This window comes from Neofelis nebulosa, chromosome 13, assembly GCF_028018385.1.
Source record: "Neofelis nebulosa isolate mNeoNeb1 chromosome 13, mNeoNeb1.pri, whole genome shotgun sequence".
Lineage (NCBI taxonomy): Eukaryota > Metazoa > Chordata > Mammalia > Carnivora > Felidae > Neofelis > Neofelis nebulosa.
In genome coordinates, this window is record NC_080794.1 from 64,913,289 (window position 1) to 64,927,181 (window position 13,893).

General features: G+C 41.1%; 1 protein-coding gene across 2 annotated transcripts in view; it reads right to left on the reverse strand.

Moving 5' to 3' along the window:
• Positions 1-11,298, reverse strand: part of OGA (O-GlcNAcase) — a 30,286-nt gene extending 18,988 nt beyond the window's left edge. The window contains exons 1-5 of one of the 2 annotated variants that reach the window (XM_058697557.1): positions 10,658-11,298; positions 6,468-6,519; positions 5,940-6,037; positions 4,228-4,358; positions 1,827-1,998 (exon numbers count right to left, since the gene is read on the reverse strand). In XM_058697557.1, the coding sequence (XP_058553540.1) occupies positions 1,827-1,998; positions 4,228-4,358; positions 5,940-6,037; positions 6,468-6,519; positions 10,658-10,856 (652 nt within the window). In that variant the 5' untranslated portion in view covers positions 10,857-11,298. The remainder of the gene's footprint in view (positions 1-1,826; positions 1,999-4,227; positions 4,359-5,939; positions 6,038-6,467; positions 6,520-10,657) is intronic. The other variant, XM_058697556.1, reaches the window with a different exon arrangement.
• Between the last annotated feature and the right edge of the window lie 2,595 nt (positions 11,299-13,893).

The following is a 13,893-nucleotide window of genomic DNA, read 5'->3' on the forward strand; positions in this document are numbered from 1 at the left end:
GGAATGGGAAAAGATATTTGCAAATGGCATATCAAATAAAGAGTTAGTATCCAAACTCTATAAAGAACTTAACAAACTCAACACCCAAAAAACAAACAATCCAGTGAAGAAGAAATGGGCAAAAGACATGAATAGACACTCTTCCAAAGAAGACACCCAGATAAACAGACACTTGAAAAAAATGCTCACCACCACTCATTATCAGGGAAACAGAAATCAAAACCACAATGAGATAGCACTTCACACCTGTCAGAATGGCTAAAATTAACTTAGGCAACAACAGATGTTGGTGAGGATGCGGAGAAAGAGGAACCCTTTTGCACTGCTGGTGGCAATGCAAACTGGTGCAGCCACTCTGGAATACAGTATGGAGGTTCCCCCCAAAATTAAAAATATAACTACCCTACAACTCAGCAATTACACTACTAGGTATTTATCCAAAGGATACAGATGTGCTGTTTTGAAGGGGTACATGGACCCCAATGTTTATAGCAGCGTTATCAACAACAGCCAAAGTATAGAAAGAGCCCAAATGTCCATCGACAGATGAATGGATAAAGTGGCATATATAAACATACATACATACATACAATGGAGTATCACTCGGCAATCAAAAATGAAATCTTACCATTTGCAACAACGTGGATGGAACTAGAGTGTATTATGCTAAGCGATATTAGAGAAAAATACCGTATGACTTCACTCATATGTGGAATTTAAGATACGAAACAGATGAACATAAGGGAAGGGAAGCAAAAATAATATAACAACAGGGAGGGGGACAAAACATAAGAGATTCTTAAATACAGAGAACAAACTGAGGGTTGCTAGAGGCGTTGTAGGTAGGGGATGGGCTAAATGGGCAAGGGGCATTAAGGAAGACACTTGTTGGAATGAGTACTGGGTGTTTTATGTAGGGGATGAATCACTGGATTCTACTCCTGAAATCATTATTTGCACTATATGCTAACTAACTTGATGTAAATTAAAAAATAATAATAATAAAGCATAATTTTAAATTTAAAACAATAAGTAAACATTTAAGAAAAGATTAAAAGATAACAAATAGTAATTTGCAATGAATTAAGTAATTCCCAATATAATCTTATTAAACATTATTTGAGTACTCCTGTTATATCAGACCTCTGAGATAAGGTTCGTGGCTCACAGGATTCTCAGACATATACACAAAGTTAAATAATTCACACAAAATTTCTTAGAACAAATTTATTTATCTCTTCCTGAAAAAGAAGTCAAGGGGAAATTCCTTATAAGCCTAATTTTGAGAGGCAACTAAGAGAGGCTAATACATTATCAATGGAAGGAACCAGGGAGGCAAGGTGAAAGAGGAAAAGTGGGGCAGGGTGGGGGGTGGGGGGGCGTTATTTAGCAAGTTTTCTATGCTGAGTCCTGGAATTCCAGAAGAGCCCAGATGGAAGTAGGAGGAGTGAAAAAAGATACAGATATGCATAGGCAGAAAAAAGGAACAAGTAGGAGGAAATGAGAAGTGACTAAGTTAAAAGCAATGTAAATTTGTTTTCTAGTTTTACATTTGATAATACTATCCTTCCTTTAATCCTGAAAATTTAAAGTTCATACACTTCCAGTACTAAATAATACATGAAATCTTTTGCCTGTTCAGTTGCCATTTATTAGTCCCTAAAATTTCTCAAGTGTAAGACCTTGAGAAATGTCTTCTAGAAAAAGAATTCCTACTTTTATACACCAAAGGGAGAGGGGACAACACAATAAAGGCCATATATAGTTCTTTGAAAATGATGTATTTCAAGAAGTCTAGTTAAATATAAAGCTATTATATACAATACCTGTGGGACAGAAGAGGAAAGTTTCTGGCTCTCCTAGGTATTGATAAATTTCATTTGTAATGGAGACCTGGGCATGAGCAAAAGAACTGAATACCTCTTTGTCTGCTGCACACATATTATGGTCAATATCATCAAAAAGCAAGGCAAATGACCTGCACCCAAACTGAGAAACCTAGGAAAAGCAGGGGAGGGGGGAAAAGATGATTTAGCAGCTCTTTTTAAGTAAATAAACGCCTGGCTGGATCAGTCCGTAAAACATGCAACTCTTGATCTCAGGGTCATGACTTCAAGCTCCACACTGGGCACAGAGCTTACATAACAAATAGGATTAAAAATATTAATGTAGACACTTAATAGCTCTATCTAAAAGTCAAACATTTTTCTTAGTAGAATGTTCAAAGCCACACCAATTTTTTTTACATTTTCTATGTTAAACAGCTAGACAAGTTGGAACCCATTTTTCATTTGAGTTTGAATGTAGTATGCTCCAACAAAGCTTCAACGATATGGCCTATCCCTACCTCCCTGGCTGCTGATTATAGAAGACCAGACAGACAGAAAAACAGAAATGGTAAGTGAACTCAAGAGATGAAAAACCTAGGCTTGTTCTAGTCCCAAAGACACACTGACCCTAATTAATCTCTGCACATAAACCTAACTAGTCCATGAATCAGAAGGAACACAGTATTTGATCAGATAGGGAGATAACCTCTTAAAAAGCATATTCATGGAAATTAAACCTCCTTATTAAATTTTTTACCATCTTAATGCCATCAATAATATAAACCTTTGCCTAAAGAAACACGCAAACATATACATGTATTATGTATCAGCAAATTTACTTTACCAGAAAAAATGTGCGGCTTTTATGTGAAGCAGAATTTAGATTCCAATCAGGCTTACCAATAGCTTACTTGTTTACCTAGTCTGTTTTCCTTCTGATCTTTGGAAACCAGTCAACCATATGGAGACTGGATTATAACTCTTGTCCATATTAACATATTACATGTAAAGGCACTGACATCTAAAAGGTAACACCCTGTTTCTATTAACCTCAATCACAAATTCAGTCAAGTACCCAATAATATACAGAGCTTCTCAAAATGCGATTCTGGACAACCTGAATTTTTTTTAATTTTTTTTCTTTCTTTGAGAAAGAAAGGGAAAGAGCGATATCACATGCACAGGGGAGGGATGGAGGGAAAGAGAGAGAGAGAATCTTAAGAAGGATTAGGCCAACTGCGGAGCCTGACTCAGGGCTCAATCTCACAACTGTGAGATCATGACCTCAGGCACCCAGGCACCCCTGGACAACCTGAATTCTTTTTTTTTTTTTTTTTTTTTTTAATTTTTTTTTTTTAATGTTTTTTATTTATTTTTGGGACAGAGAGAGACAGAGCATGAACGGGGGAGGGGCAGAGAGAGAGGGAGACACAGAATCGGAAACAGGCTCCAGGCTCCGAGCCATCAGCCCAGAGCCTGACGCGGGGCTCGAACTCACGGACCACGAGATCGTGACCTGGCTGAAGTCGGACGCTTAACCGACTGCGCCACCCAGGCGCCCCTACCTGAATTCTGAAGTAAGTCCCCACTCCCAAGTCTGTATTTCCACCCCAAGTCAGTTTAAGAATCTCTGGAAATGAACCCTATTAGCAACTTTTTAAGCATCACTTCTAAGCATTTCTTCTATAGCAGTTCTTATGCAAACCAAAGTCTGAGAAGCACTGCTACCTCCAGTAAAGCTCTCTTGACTCATGTTAGAAAATACTCTCTATTGGGGCGCCTGGGTGGCTCAGTCGGTTAAGCGTCCGACTTCAGCTCAGGTCGCGATCTCGCGGTCTGCGAGTTCGAGCCCCGCGTCGGGCTCTGGGCTGATGGCTCAGAGCCTGGAGCCTGCTTCCGATTCTGTGTTTCCCTCTCTCTCTGCCCCTCCCCCGTTCATGCTGTGTCTCTCTCTGTCTCAAAAATAAATAAACGTTAAAAAAAAAAAAAAAAAAGAAAATACTCTCTACCAAAAGCATGAAGGTAAAAAAATTGTACAGAAGCAAAGAAGTATAAATTTGGTGTCCTTTTAACATCATTAAAAGCAACTCAGCAAGGGGCGCCTGGGTGGCGCAGTCGGTTAAGCGGCCGACTTCAGCCAGGTCACGATCTCACGGTCCGTGAGTTCGAGCCCCGCGTCAGGCTCTGGGCTGACGGCTCGGAGCCTGGAGCCTGTTTCCGATTCTGTGTCTCCCTCTCTCTCTGCCCCTCCCCCGTTCATGCTCTGTCTCTCTCTGTCCCAAAAATAAATAAAAAACGTTGAAAAAAAAAAAATTAAAAAAAAAAAAAAGAAAGCAACTCAGCAAACTTTGTTTCCGGTATACTGAATCAGGGGAAAATAATGAAAAAGTAAAGCTACCTGGTCCAGTTTGCGTTTCAATGTAGATACTTCCTTGGGGTTAGAAAAGGTAATATCCAATCCAGGTGAGATAGCATAGATGAACTCTATCTCATATTCTCGTGCAGCAGAGATGAGTGTCATAAGTTGCTCTGAAGAAGAGAGTCCACGTTTTTAGAATGCAGCACAGAAAACTAAAAGAACCTTCACTTTTCAACTAAAGACAAGAGGTCATTTTCTCCAATTTACGATAGGTCAAGAAAGGAAAAATCCCTGAAATTTTACATGATGGTCATGTCCAACGTGATAATAAGTCATACAAAATGCCACAAACCTCATGTGGCTTAATGTCACCCTAAAATCAATAAAGCATTCTTTCATTGCCATTTCTCAAAAATATTGAATTAAGCATTACTTCTCTTACTGAACATAAGCCATCTTTATTTCCTACATTGTTTGAGATGTATGGTTTTTATTTTTTGCAGTCTCTGAACTGAAATTCTTATATAAAAAAATCTACATATAACTACTTTATAATTTGGAAGAAAAGAAAAATGTGTTCTTAACAACCAGGGTTAAGTGACAGCCTTAACAATCCTTGTCTTTATAACTACAGAAAATACTCATTACAAATCTGAAGTTTTAAAAATATGACAATTTTCCTAAGTAAAACTACATTCTATTCTATACACCAGTAGACCTATCTTTACATAACTTTCAGTGGTATCTCAAGATAGTCATTTGACTATATTTTGATTATTGATCACATAAAATTTCATTACCAGCACCCAAAAAATAATTAGGTTGAACACACACTTAAATTATATAGAGTAGTAAACAAAAACACTAGATGGAGATGGGATACATTTTAATTGCTTCTTTGTAATTTAAGAAAACTTTCTGCTTTCAGTGTTTTGGCTGCACTCTATAACCAAGTTATCTTATTAGCTACGTATGTGTACCATTTTAATTCCAAGTATGAAATGTTTCCCCGTTTGTAAGTCCCCAAAGAAAAGCACCACTTGTCTAATTTATAAGGAGGTTCTGTTATGTCCTACTCTATTTACTATGTATTTATGTATTTAACTTAACATTAAGAACACACATAACAAGGATAGTTTATGATGGCTTTTCACTTCAGTATAAGCCTAGACTAGGGTGAGGCCTTTATTTTAAATAAAGACAAAACCAAGTAATCAAGTGATCAAGACCAAGCCATTCTTGAGTCTGAAGCAAAAGGACCAGTAATACTGATCCTGTCTTTACTTAAAATTTTGGTATCTTGCTCATGGATTTTTTTTTTTTTTTGCATTAATCTTGGTTTAAAAATTGCATAAGATACTATTTATCTTCATCACTGATTTTTTTTGAAGTCCCTTACTTAAACTTTGTACCCAAGGCGGCACCTCACTTGCCCTGCCCCAGGCCTACTCCTGCTTTAGTACCTCTTTGTTCAATGGCCCACTGTTTAGACCACTGACAGAAGTTAAACGGTATAATTTATGATTACAGAACAGGTGGGAGTCAGACTGCCATAACCATGAATCACACCATGGCCAGCCAACATTAGTACTTCTTTCAATCTACACTAACTCACACAGAATTTACCAGATAATAAAAATGGAAACGACCTACAAAGAGAAAATGAAATATTTAATAAAATTCTTATAATGTACATTACAGCTCTTTTCTTCCCATATTCTGAATTTATGGATTAAAAAGAAAAAGATTACCAGCTTCTTCCACTGAATACATCTCTCGCCAAAACATCCTATGTTTGTAGTCATCTTTTGGGGCATACAAGTATGTATTTAATTCCCATTTCTGGAGCCTTAAGGGGAAAGAAAATTACATAGGTATAAATAGGCAACATGTAAAGGCTGTAAATCCCAAATTTTTCCTTTCCTTGGAGCATCTCCATCTCTTAAAAAGCTAGTAATATTCTGGAACAACAGCTTTTAACCTTTTTGTAATCTAGCGGAATTGTAAAAAATTAAATATTATAAGGAATGCCAACAAATTAAAGTCTTAAATAAAAACAATAGCTCTGAATGACACAGATAAAGCCCAAAACCTATTCAGCTTCCCCAGAAACTTTGAAAACCCCTGGCCTAGGTGAAGGAAAGGTAAAAGACCAAGGTCAAATAACTTCTGCAACTGAGAAATCATCAAAATTCATATGGCCTATTCAGTGTTAGTTTATCTTCAAATAAAAGGAAATATTGATGGTTTAAGACTACTTCACAAAGTAAAAAATTTACCTTCTAAAGAGTTCTTTTCTCTGTTCCATAACCCAAGGTCTTCCATAAAATCCTAGATTCAAAGTAAGAATGAAATTATTTTCAAGTTTCAAAATGTGGTAAACAATTTATTGACAAAAGCAGATTACAAAACATACAATATAATCCCATTCTGAAAAAAAGTGTGTACAATATATCCAAAGGGTATTTAGTAAAATATTAAGATGTCTTTGGGGAAAAAAAAAACTCATTAAGGTGTCTCTGGATAGTGATATTATAAAATAACTTTTATTCCCCTTTTATTTAGGTAAATTTTCTTATTTTTCTACCATTAACACTTATTACTTATGTAATATTTTTTAAAAATTTTTTTTAATGTTTATTTTTGAGAGAGACAGAACATGAGCAGAGGAGGGGCACAGAGAGAGGGAGACAGGCATCCCAAAACCTAACTTTAAAAAAACTTTTAAAAAATAAACTCCACACCCAATGCCATGCTGGAACTTAGGATCCAGAGATCAAGAGTTAGATGCTCTGACTGGGCCAGTCAGGTACCCCTAAACCTAACTTTCTTTTTTTTTTTTTCCTTCAATGTTTATTTTTGAGAGACAGAGGCAGAGAGAAAGGGAGACTGAGGATCCCAAGCAGGTTCCAGGCTCCGAGCTGTCAGCACAGAGCCTGCACTGGGCTCAAACTCACCAACCAAACCCTCAGATCATGACCTGAGCAGACTGAGCTACCCAGGTACCCCTAAACCTAACTTTTTAAAAGATCTCAAACTTACAATAGAGGAAGGGGAAGCAAAGTAATCCTAAACCACTAATAATAACAACTACTACTTGAGAGAGGAATTGAATTGCCTTTAGAGTGGGAGATTAAAAAAAAAAAAGTAGGGAAAAAAACAGGAACAGAATTAGGAAAGAATCTGACTGAACCAATTTTATGATCGCCTTATTTTTTTTTAAAGTTCCTGATACAATAAAAGGGACCAAAAATGCCTTAAACTAAATTCACAGCAAACTCAACAGTGGAACTGGCCCAAAAAGGAAACTCTTGAGGAGTCTCAATTCCAGAGCAAAGGTTTGAACAACTGGAAATGCAAGAATATGACTTGCTCCACTGTCCCAGAAGGAAGGTAAATCACTACTAGTGCATAATGCAGGAAACAAACCAGCAGAGGAATGACTTCAGTCCTGATATAAGCACCAAACTGGTACTTGCAGCTCCACTGTGTGCCAATCACACCTTATAGCTTGCCTAACCTTTATTTTCCACCTGTCTCGGTCTAATCACCTGCAAGAGAGAAGGACAGGGGCGCCTGGGTGGCTCAGGTCATGATCTCGCGGTCTGTGAGTTCGAGCCCCGTGTCAGGCTCTCTGCTGACAGCTCAGAGCCTGGAGCTGCTTCGGATTCTGTGTCTCCCTCTCTCTCTGCCCCTCCCCTGCTCATGCTCTGTCTCTCTCTGTCTCAAAAATAAATAAACATTTTTAAAAAATTAAAAAAAAAAAGGGGCGCCTGGGTGGCGCAGTCGGTTAAGCGTCCGACTTCAGCCAGGTCACGATCTCGCGGTCCGTGAGTTCGAGCCCCGCGTCAGGCTCTGGGCTGATGGCTCGGAGCCTGGAGCCTGTTTCCGATTCTGTGTCTCCCTCTCTCTCTGCCCCTCCCCCGTTCATGCTCTGTCTCTCTCTGTCCCAAAAATAAAAAAAAATAAAAAACATTAAAAAAAAAAAAAAAAATTTAAAAAAAAAAAAAAATTAAAAAAAAAAAAAGATAGAGAAGGACAGCCCCTCAGGAGTACCATGAAGATGGTTAACATATTATGAACATAAAATGCTATTCTCTCTCTCTCTCTCTCTCTCTCTCTCACACACACACACGCAGAAAAAATACACAGTCTACTTAAGACTACCTAAAACTGACATTTCTGTAACGTATTAAACTCCAGTCTCTAGACACGATGGTTACTCTGCACAACAAACATGGACAAAGACAACAAAACAAAAATTCATTGCATACTGTGTATGAAACTGTAGCACTTTCCATCAATAATTCAGTTACCTTCTTACAAGTAACTTAGGGGCACTTGGATGGCTTAGTGGGTTAAGCATCAGACTCTGACTCTGGCTCAGGTCATGATCTCCCAGTTCGAGGTTTCAAACCACCCTGTGCTGACAGCTCAGAGCCTGAAGCCTGCTTCAGATTGTGTGTCTCCTCCTCTCTCTGCCCCTCCCCCGCACGTATAAACATTTAAAGAATTAAAAAAAATTTTTTAAACATTGGGTAAATTTTATACGTCTTTACAGCTTTCCTACAACATTTAGCATTATCATTTTTCTCTCCAAGGAATAGGCATTAAACACTCCTTTAGAGTTGCTTCAATATATAAAAGAAACATTTTTATCTTCAGAAGCCCTAACTTTACTCTGAGTCAGGTTCATGGTTTTGGTTAACTGGCACCACAAAGAGGAAGCAGTGCTATTATGCAAGTTACAACCAACAAAGATTTGTGAGGGAAAGAACATTTTAAAAAAGGAATCCTGCCAATCCCTACGTTATTTCCTTTCTTCATTCATTTTAGGAATACCAACTTAGGAGTACTTAAAAAAAAAATCAGGTGCTCAGTCACCAAAAAAATACAGAGAGATATGGAGGGAGGAGGGACAATAGATAACAGACAACTCTATTCTCTGAGTAGTTCCCTTTCAATACTATTCTGAAAAAACAAACCAACTTAAACCACAAGCTTTTCTCCATAATTACTGAAGATGTAATAGACAAAATTTCTTTAGCCTCACTCTCCTCTAGCTCTAAAATTTCTATATCCTCCAGCACTCTTCAACCCTCCACCCAAAGATCCCTGATGACAAAATAGACTTTTTCTAGAATCTCCATGCACGCAAACAAGCCCAAATAAATACACCAACAGATTAAGTCACACAGAGCAATCATGTTTCCACAAACATGGACTCCAAATACATATGCAGCTTTCCATTCTGTTTTCCCCCCAAATTCTACAAGACCTTTAACTCTGCAGAACTGTTTCACTCCTTACTGTAGCTACATAGTAGTCTGTTTTCTCCTCCAATTAAGCTTTATCTAAAATACCACAACCACGACCCACCCTTCAAATAAACACTCTTTGTAGGCTGACAATACTAGAAAAGCTGAAGCTCTCAACGTATAGGGAAACCTTTCTACTTCTCCATACCTTTTTGGTCTTTTGTAACAACTAATTCTTATACAGTGTTACTCCCATGCATCCCATTACATATAGGAAAGAACTAATAAGGCAAACAACTAGGAAACTCTAAGTAGGCCAAAAGACTTCAGAAAATTAAAATACATGCTGTACTCAAGGAAACAGCAATAAGGCAACTGACTCATACTTCCATAGAATACTTGGTCGAATATTCGCTATATTCATAAACTGCGATACAATCTTCAGGTCATTTTCCCCAACGACAAAAATAAATAATCAAATTAAATAATTAAATAAATCCTGCATTCTTTTTAAATGGGAAGTGAGAAAGTCAAAAAAACATTTTAAACCTCTTCTGCAGCTCCTAAATTAAAATTCTGTACCCCTGATACTATCTAAGTCAAAGCTTCATCTCCTAGAGCCAAAGCACAGCAGCTGGCAAAGGACAATTTTCTAGGCTGCAAAAGAATCTTCAAAGGGTGGGGGGCAGGGACTGACTACAAAAAAAAAAAAAAAAAAAAAAAAAATCAAAGGGGAATTTGTAAAATCATAGCTCCACTGTGCTTCTCTTCGCTCCCAGAGTACAACAAGCACATCCGTGTGGATTTATTCTTTCCCCCCACGGGTGAGGACAGCAGGACTATACACGTTTTTCCATTTGAACATAGACCACCCTACGGAACAAGATCCCAAGGTACAAAGACTTGTAACTCTGAGCCTAACACTAGGCTCCTTACTACCGCCTCCGCAGGAGCCAGGCCTGGCTCCAGCCCAAGGCGGGTGGGGTCAGGCATGTTAATAGCCAGAGGGGAATTCAACGAAGCATAACAACGTGAGAGAAGACTTGCCCACCATCTCGCCTCTCCACTCTCCAAAACAGGATCAAGTTTCAGGGCCCAAAGAGTGACACCTTTTTAAAGCCTCCTAAAGTATCCCCCACACGAGCAGAGAATGTTACTGGGACGGAACGGGAAGGAGGACGTTCTCGCCCAGTCCGCGCCACAGCGCTCACCTTCCACTACGCCACATAGGAACCTCCGAGCTCCTCCTGCAGCCCCAGCCACCGCTGCTCCCCCGGCCCCGGCTGGGTTGTCTTCTCCGGGGGCCGGAGCTGCTGGCGGCTCCAACGATGCCCCCGCGGAAGCAGCAGGGTTGGAGTTCAGCTCGCTCTCCCGCTCCTCCAGCGCCGCCTGGCTCTCCTTCTGCACCATCCTCCTGCCCCCGGCCGCCGCCACCTCTGCAGGTCCTCCTCGGCCTCCGTCCGTTGGGCCGCCGGCCCGGAGCCCTGGAAAGGGCCTCGGCTCCAAGCGCGCGCCCTTCGTGCTCCTTCCCCTCCCCCTCTGCCCTTCCCCCTCCCTTCCGCAGGGACCCAAATGCCCGGATGAGAAGGGCGGCGGCACCGGCGCGAGCCCTTTGTCAGCCGCTGCCTCAGCCTAAGCTGGGGAGCCGGAAGCCCAAGCGGAGGGCGAGGCCGCGACCTCTCGTTCTCTGGAGGCAGATAGCCAAACCTCCTTTTCTTGGTCGCAGTTAGCTTCTGCTGCTTCCCGATAATCTTAGCTCTTCCGCTGTTCCCCCTCAAAGCCCCTAGGTCTCCACCACCGCTGCTTCTACCGCCCGCTTCCTGTTTATCCGCACTGCGCCTGCGCCGGAGACCGGCTCAGACCGGTCCCCTTAGCCCGACTCCCCCGCCTTCTTTTGGGCCAGCCTATTGCGCTTCATTCGATAGGGGGAAATAGAACAGAGGAGAAGCGAAAAGCGGAAGATAATGAGGACGATGGAATGTACCATTTGTGCTCACCACCCTCTAGGACAAGGCAGGCGCCCCGGAACGGACCATTACCCCTTCTGAAGAAGGGGAGTATGGGAGGAGGCTGCAACCGGTTGAGGCAATGGGGAAGGGGGATGAAAAAGAGGTGTTTACTCTTTCAATGCGCAAGCGCGGGAACGAAGCCTCTAGTTCTTAAAGAGATACCAAGAAACTGACCTATTTTCTATTGAGATTCGTCTAATAGGTTGGCTCATTACATCACCCTGACCCAGGATCGGTTCTGTGAAGATAACATTCCAAGGAGCTCAGCTCACCCCTCTGCCTTGAATCATTTTCCCCAACCCCCAGCTTGGCGCTAATCCCTTTAGAAATTAAGTCTTTCGTTCATTCCTTCGTTCAGCAGACACTAATTGAGCTTGCCACTTGCTGGGCTCTTGGGTCACTATGAGCTCACAGTATGGCGATGGAGACAAGCAAGTACATACACAATGCCCGCACGGTGTGCCCAAATGTTACGGGACCCCAGAGGACGGACTGACTTAATCCTCCTTTGGAGAGAGGTGGCAGCCATGGTTTCGCTTTTGGAGCTGGAACGTAAAGGATGAGTAGGAGCTAGAGTAGGGGAGAAGCAAAGAAAGAGAACACTCCAGGCTTATGGAACAGAGTACAAGTGTAGCAAGGGTTGAAAAGGCCTGGCATCTTTGGGAATGGAGAATGTGAACTGTGTTTAAGGGAGAACTGAGATCCCTTGGGCCTTAGCATAAATACCATTTCCTTAAGAAATCCTTCCCTGAGCCCTACATGGGCTTAGGTCCTCTTGCTGTTGTTTGTGCTCAGAGTTCCCTGTAGCCCTGTCAGTAGGCGCTGTTTACATTTACGTCAGTTGAGAGATCTGTCTCAGCTTGCGAAGTGTGTGAAATGAGCAGCTCACGCTCATTCTGATCATTAAGACTTACTTAGTATCGTCCATTTTACATTTTGGTCTCACATTCAACTCTTTCAGCGGTAGCCCAACTTAGCTCTCATAGTCCCTCTTCTTTTTAGTCCTAGAGCATTGAGATGGGGGTTACAGGCAAACATTTTCTTAGATATCCTTGGAGAATCTGGGGTTATCATTCCAGCTGACCCCAGCCCTTGGTCTCATGACACTTTCCCCTTTGCCTCATGCGATGGCAACTGCTATCAAGTCAGCAGCCACAGTTTCATCTACTGTTCTGACTCTGGGGTCCACGGCCCAGGCAAGATCCACTTTCCAGATCTGCACCTCTCAAACTTGAAGGGAAGCTCTTGCTACACACCTCTACCCTCTAGTACCGACAACAGGAACCAGAGGTTCGTAGGCCTATGGTAAATACCCCTGGAATGAATGAGATACATTCATTCGTTTTAAATTCTCAGTTTAAATTCTGGTTAGAGAAACACACAATAGCAAATTCAGTACATACACAGGGACTCAATTTGTAATAAGTGCTATAAAGGGAGGAAATCTAATGATGTGATAGAGTAACCACAGCAAGGAAAGGCTACTCCAGATAGAAGAATAAGTAGCAATCTATGAGTGAATCATGATAGTGGCTTGGCCTAGGGAATAGCCGTGGAAACGTAGAGCTGTGGTGCATCTTTGGTGGTGGCAGTAGAATAGAGGGAGGGGGCAGCTGCCCCAGTTGGTAGAGCCTGGGAGTTGTGAGAGTTCGAGTGCCATGTTGGACATAGAGATTACTTTTTAAAAATAAAAAAAATAAAGGAGTAGAGGAAGAGGAAGAAATGAAGACGACTAAATTTTATTACTTCTTAAAATATTTTTGATGTTTATTTTTGAGCAAGATAGAGAGACAGAGTGTGAGCAGGGGAGGGACAGAGAGAGACATACACAGAGAATCCACAGCAGGCTCCAGGCTCTGAGCTGTCAGCACACAGCTCGACGCGGGGCTCAAATACGAACCGTGAGATCACAACCTGAGCCAAAGTCAGATGCTTAAGCAACCGAGCCACCCAGGTGCCCCAAGACTACTACATTTTAACCTGAGCAACTAGGTAGATGGCGTCATTTATTGAGCTGGGGAAGACTGAGAAAACATGAATCAAAGTTCTATTTGGAACATGTTAAGTTTGATCATTACAGGTCCGTATGAATATGTCAAGTAGGCAGTTGAAGATATGGGTCTTGAAGCACAGAAGAGAATTCTAGGGATATAAACTTAGGAGTTATCTGCATATAAATGGCATTTAAAGCCGTGGGACTGGATGTGATTTGGAGAAGAGACTCAGGTCTGAGCTATGGGGCTCAACGTTTAGAATTCCAGTTGAGAAGGATGAGTTTGCAAGAGAGAGCTAAGAAGCAGTGGCCAAAAAGGTAAGAGGAAAATCAGGAGGGTATGAAATACTGGAAGGCACGAAAGAAGTGGTTTATTCATTTATTTATTTATTCTTGAGACGGAGAGAGAGCATGAGTGGGGGAGGGACAGAGAGAGAGAGAGAGA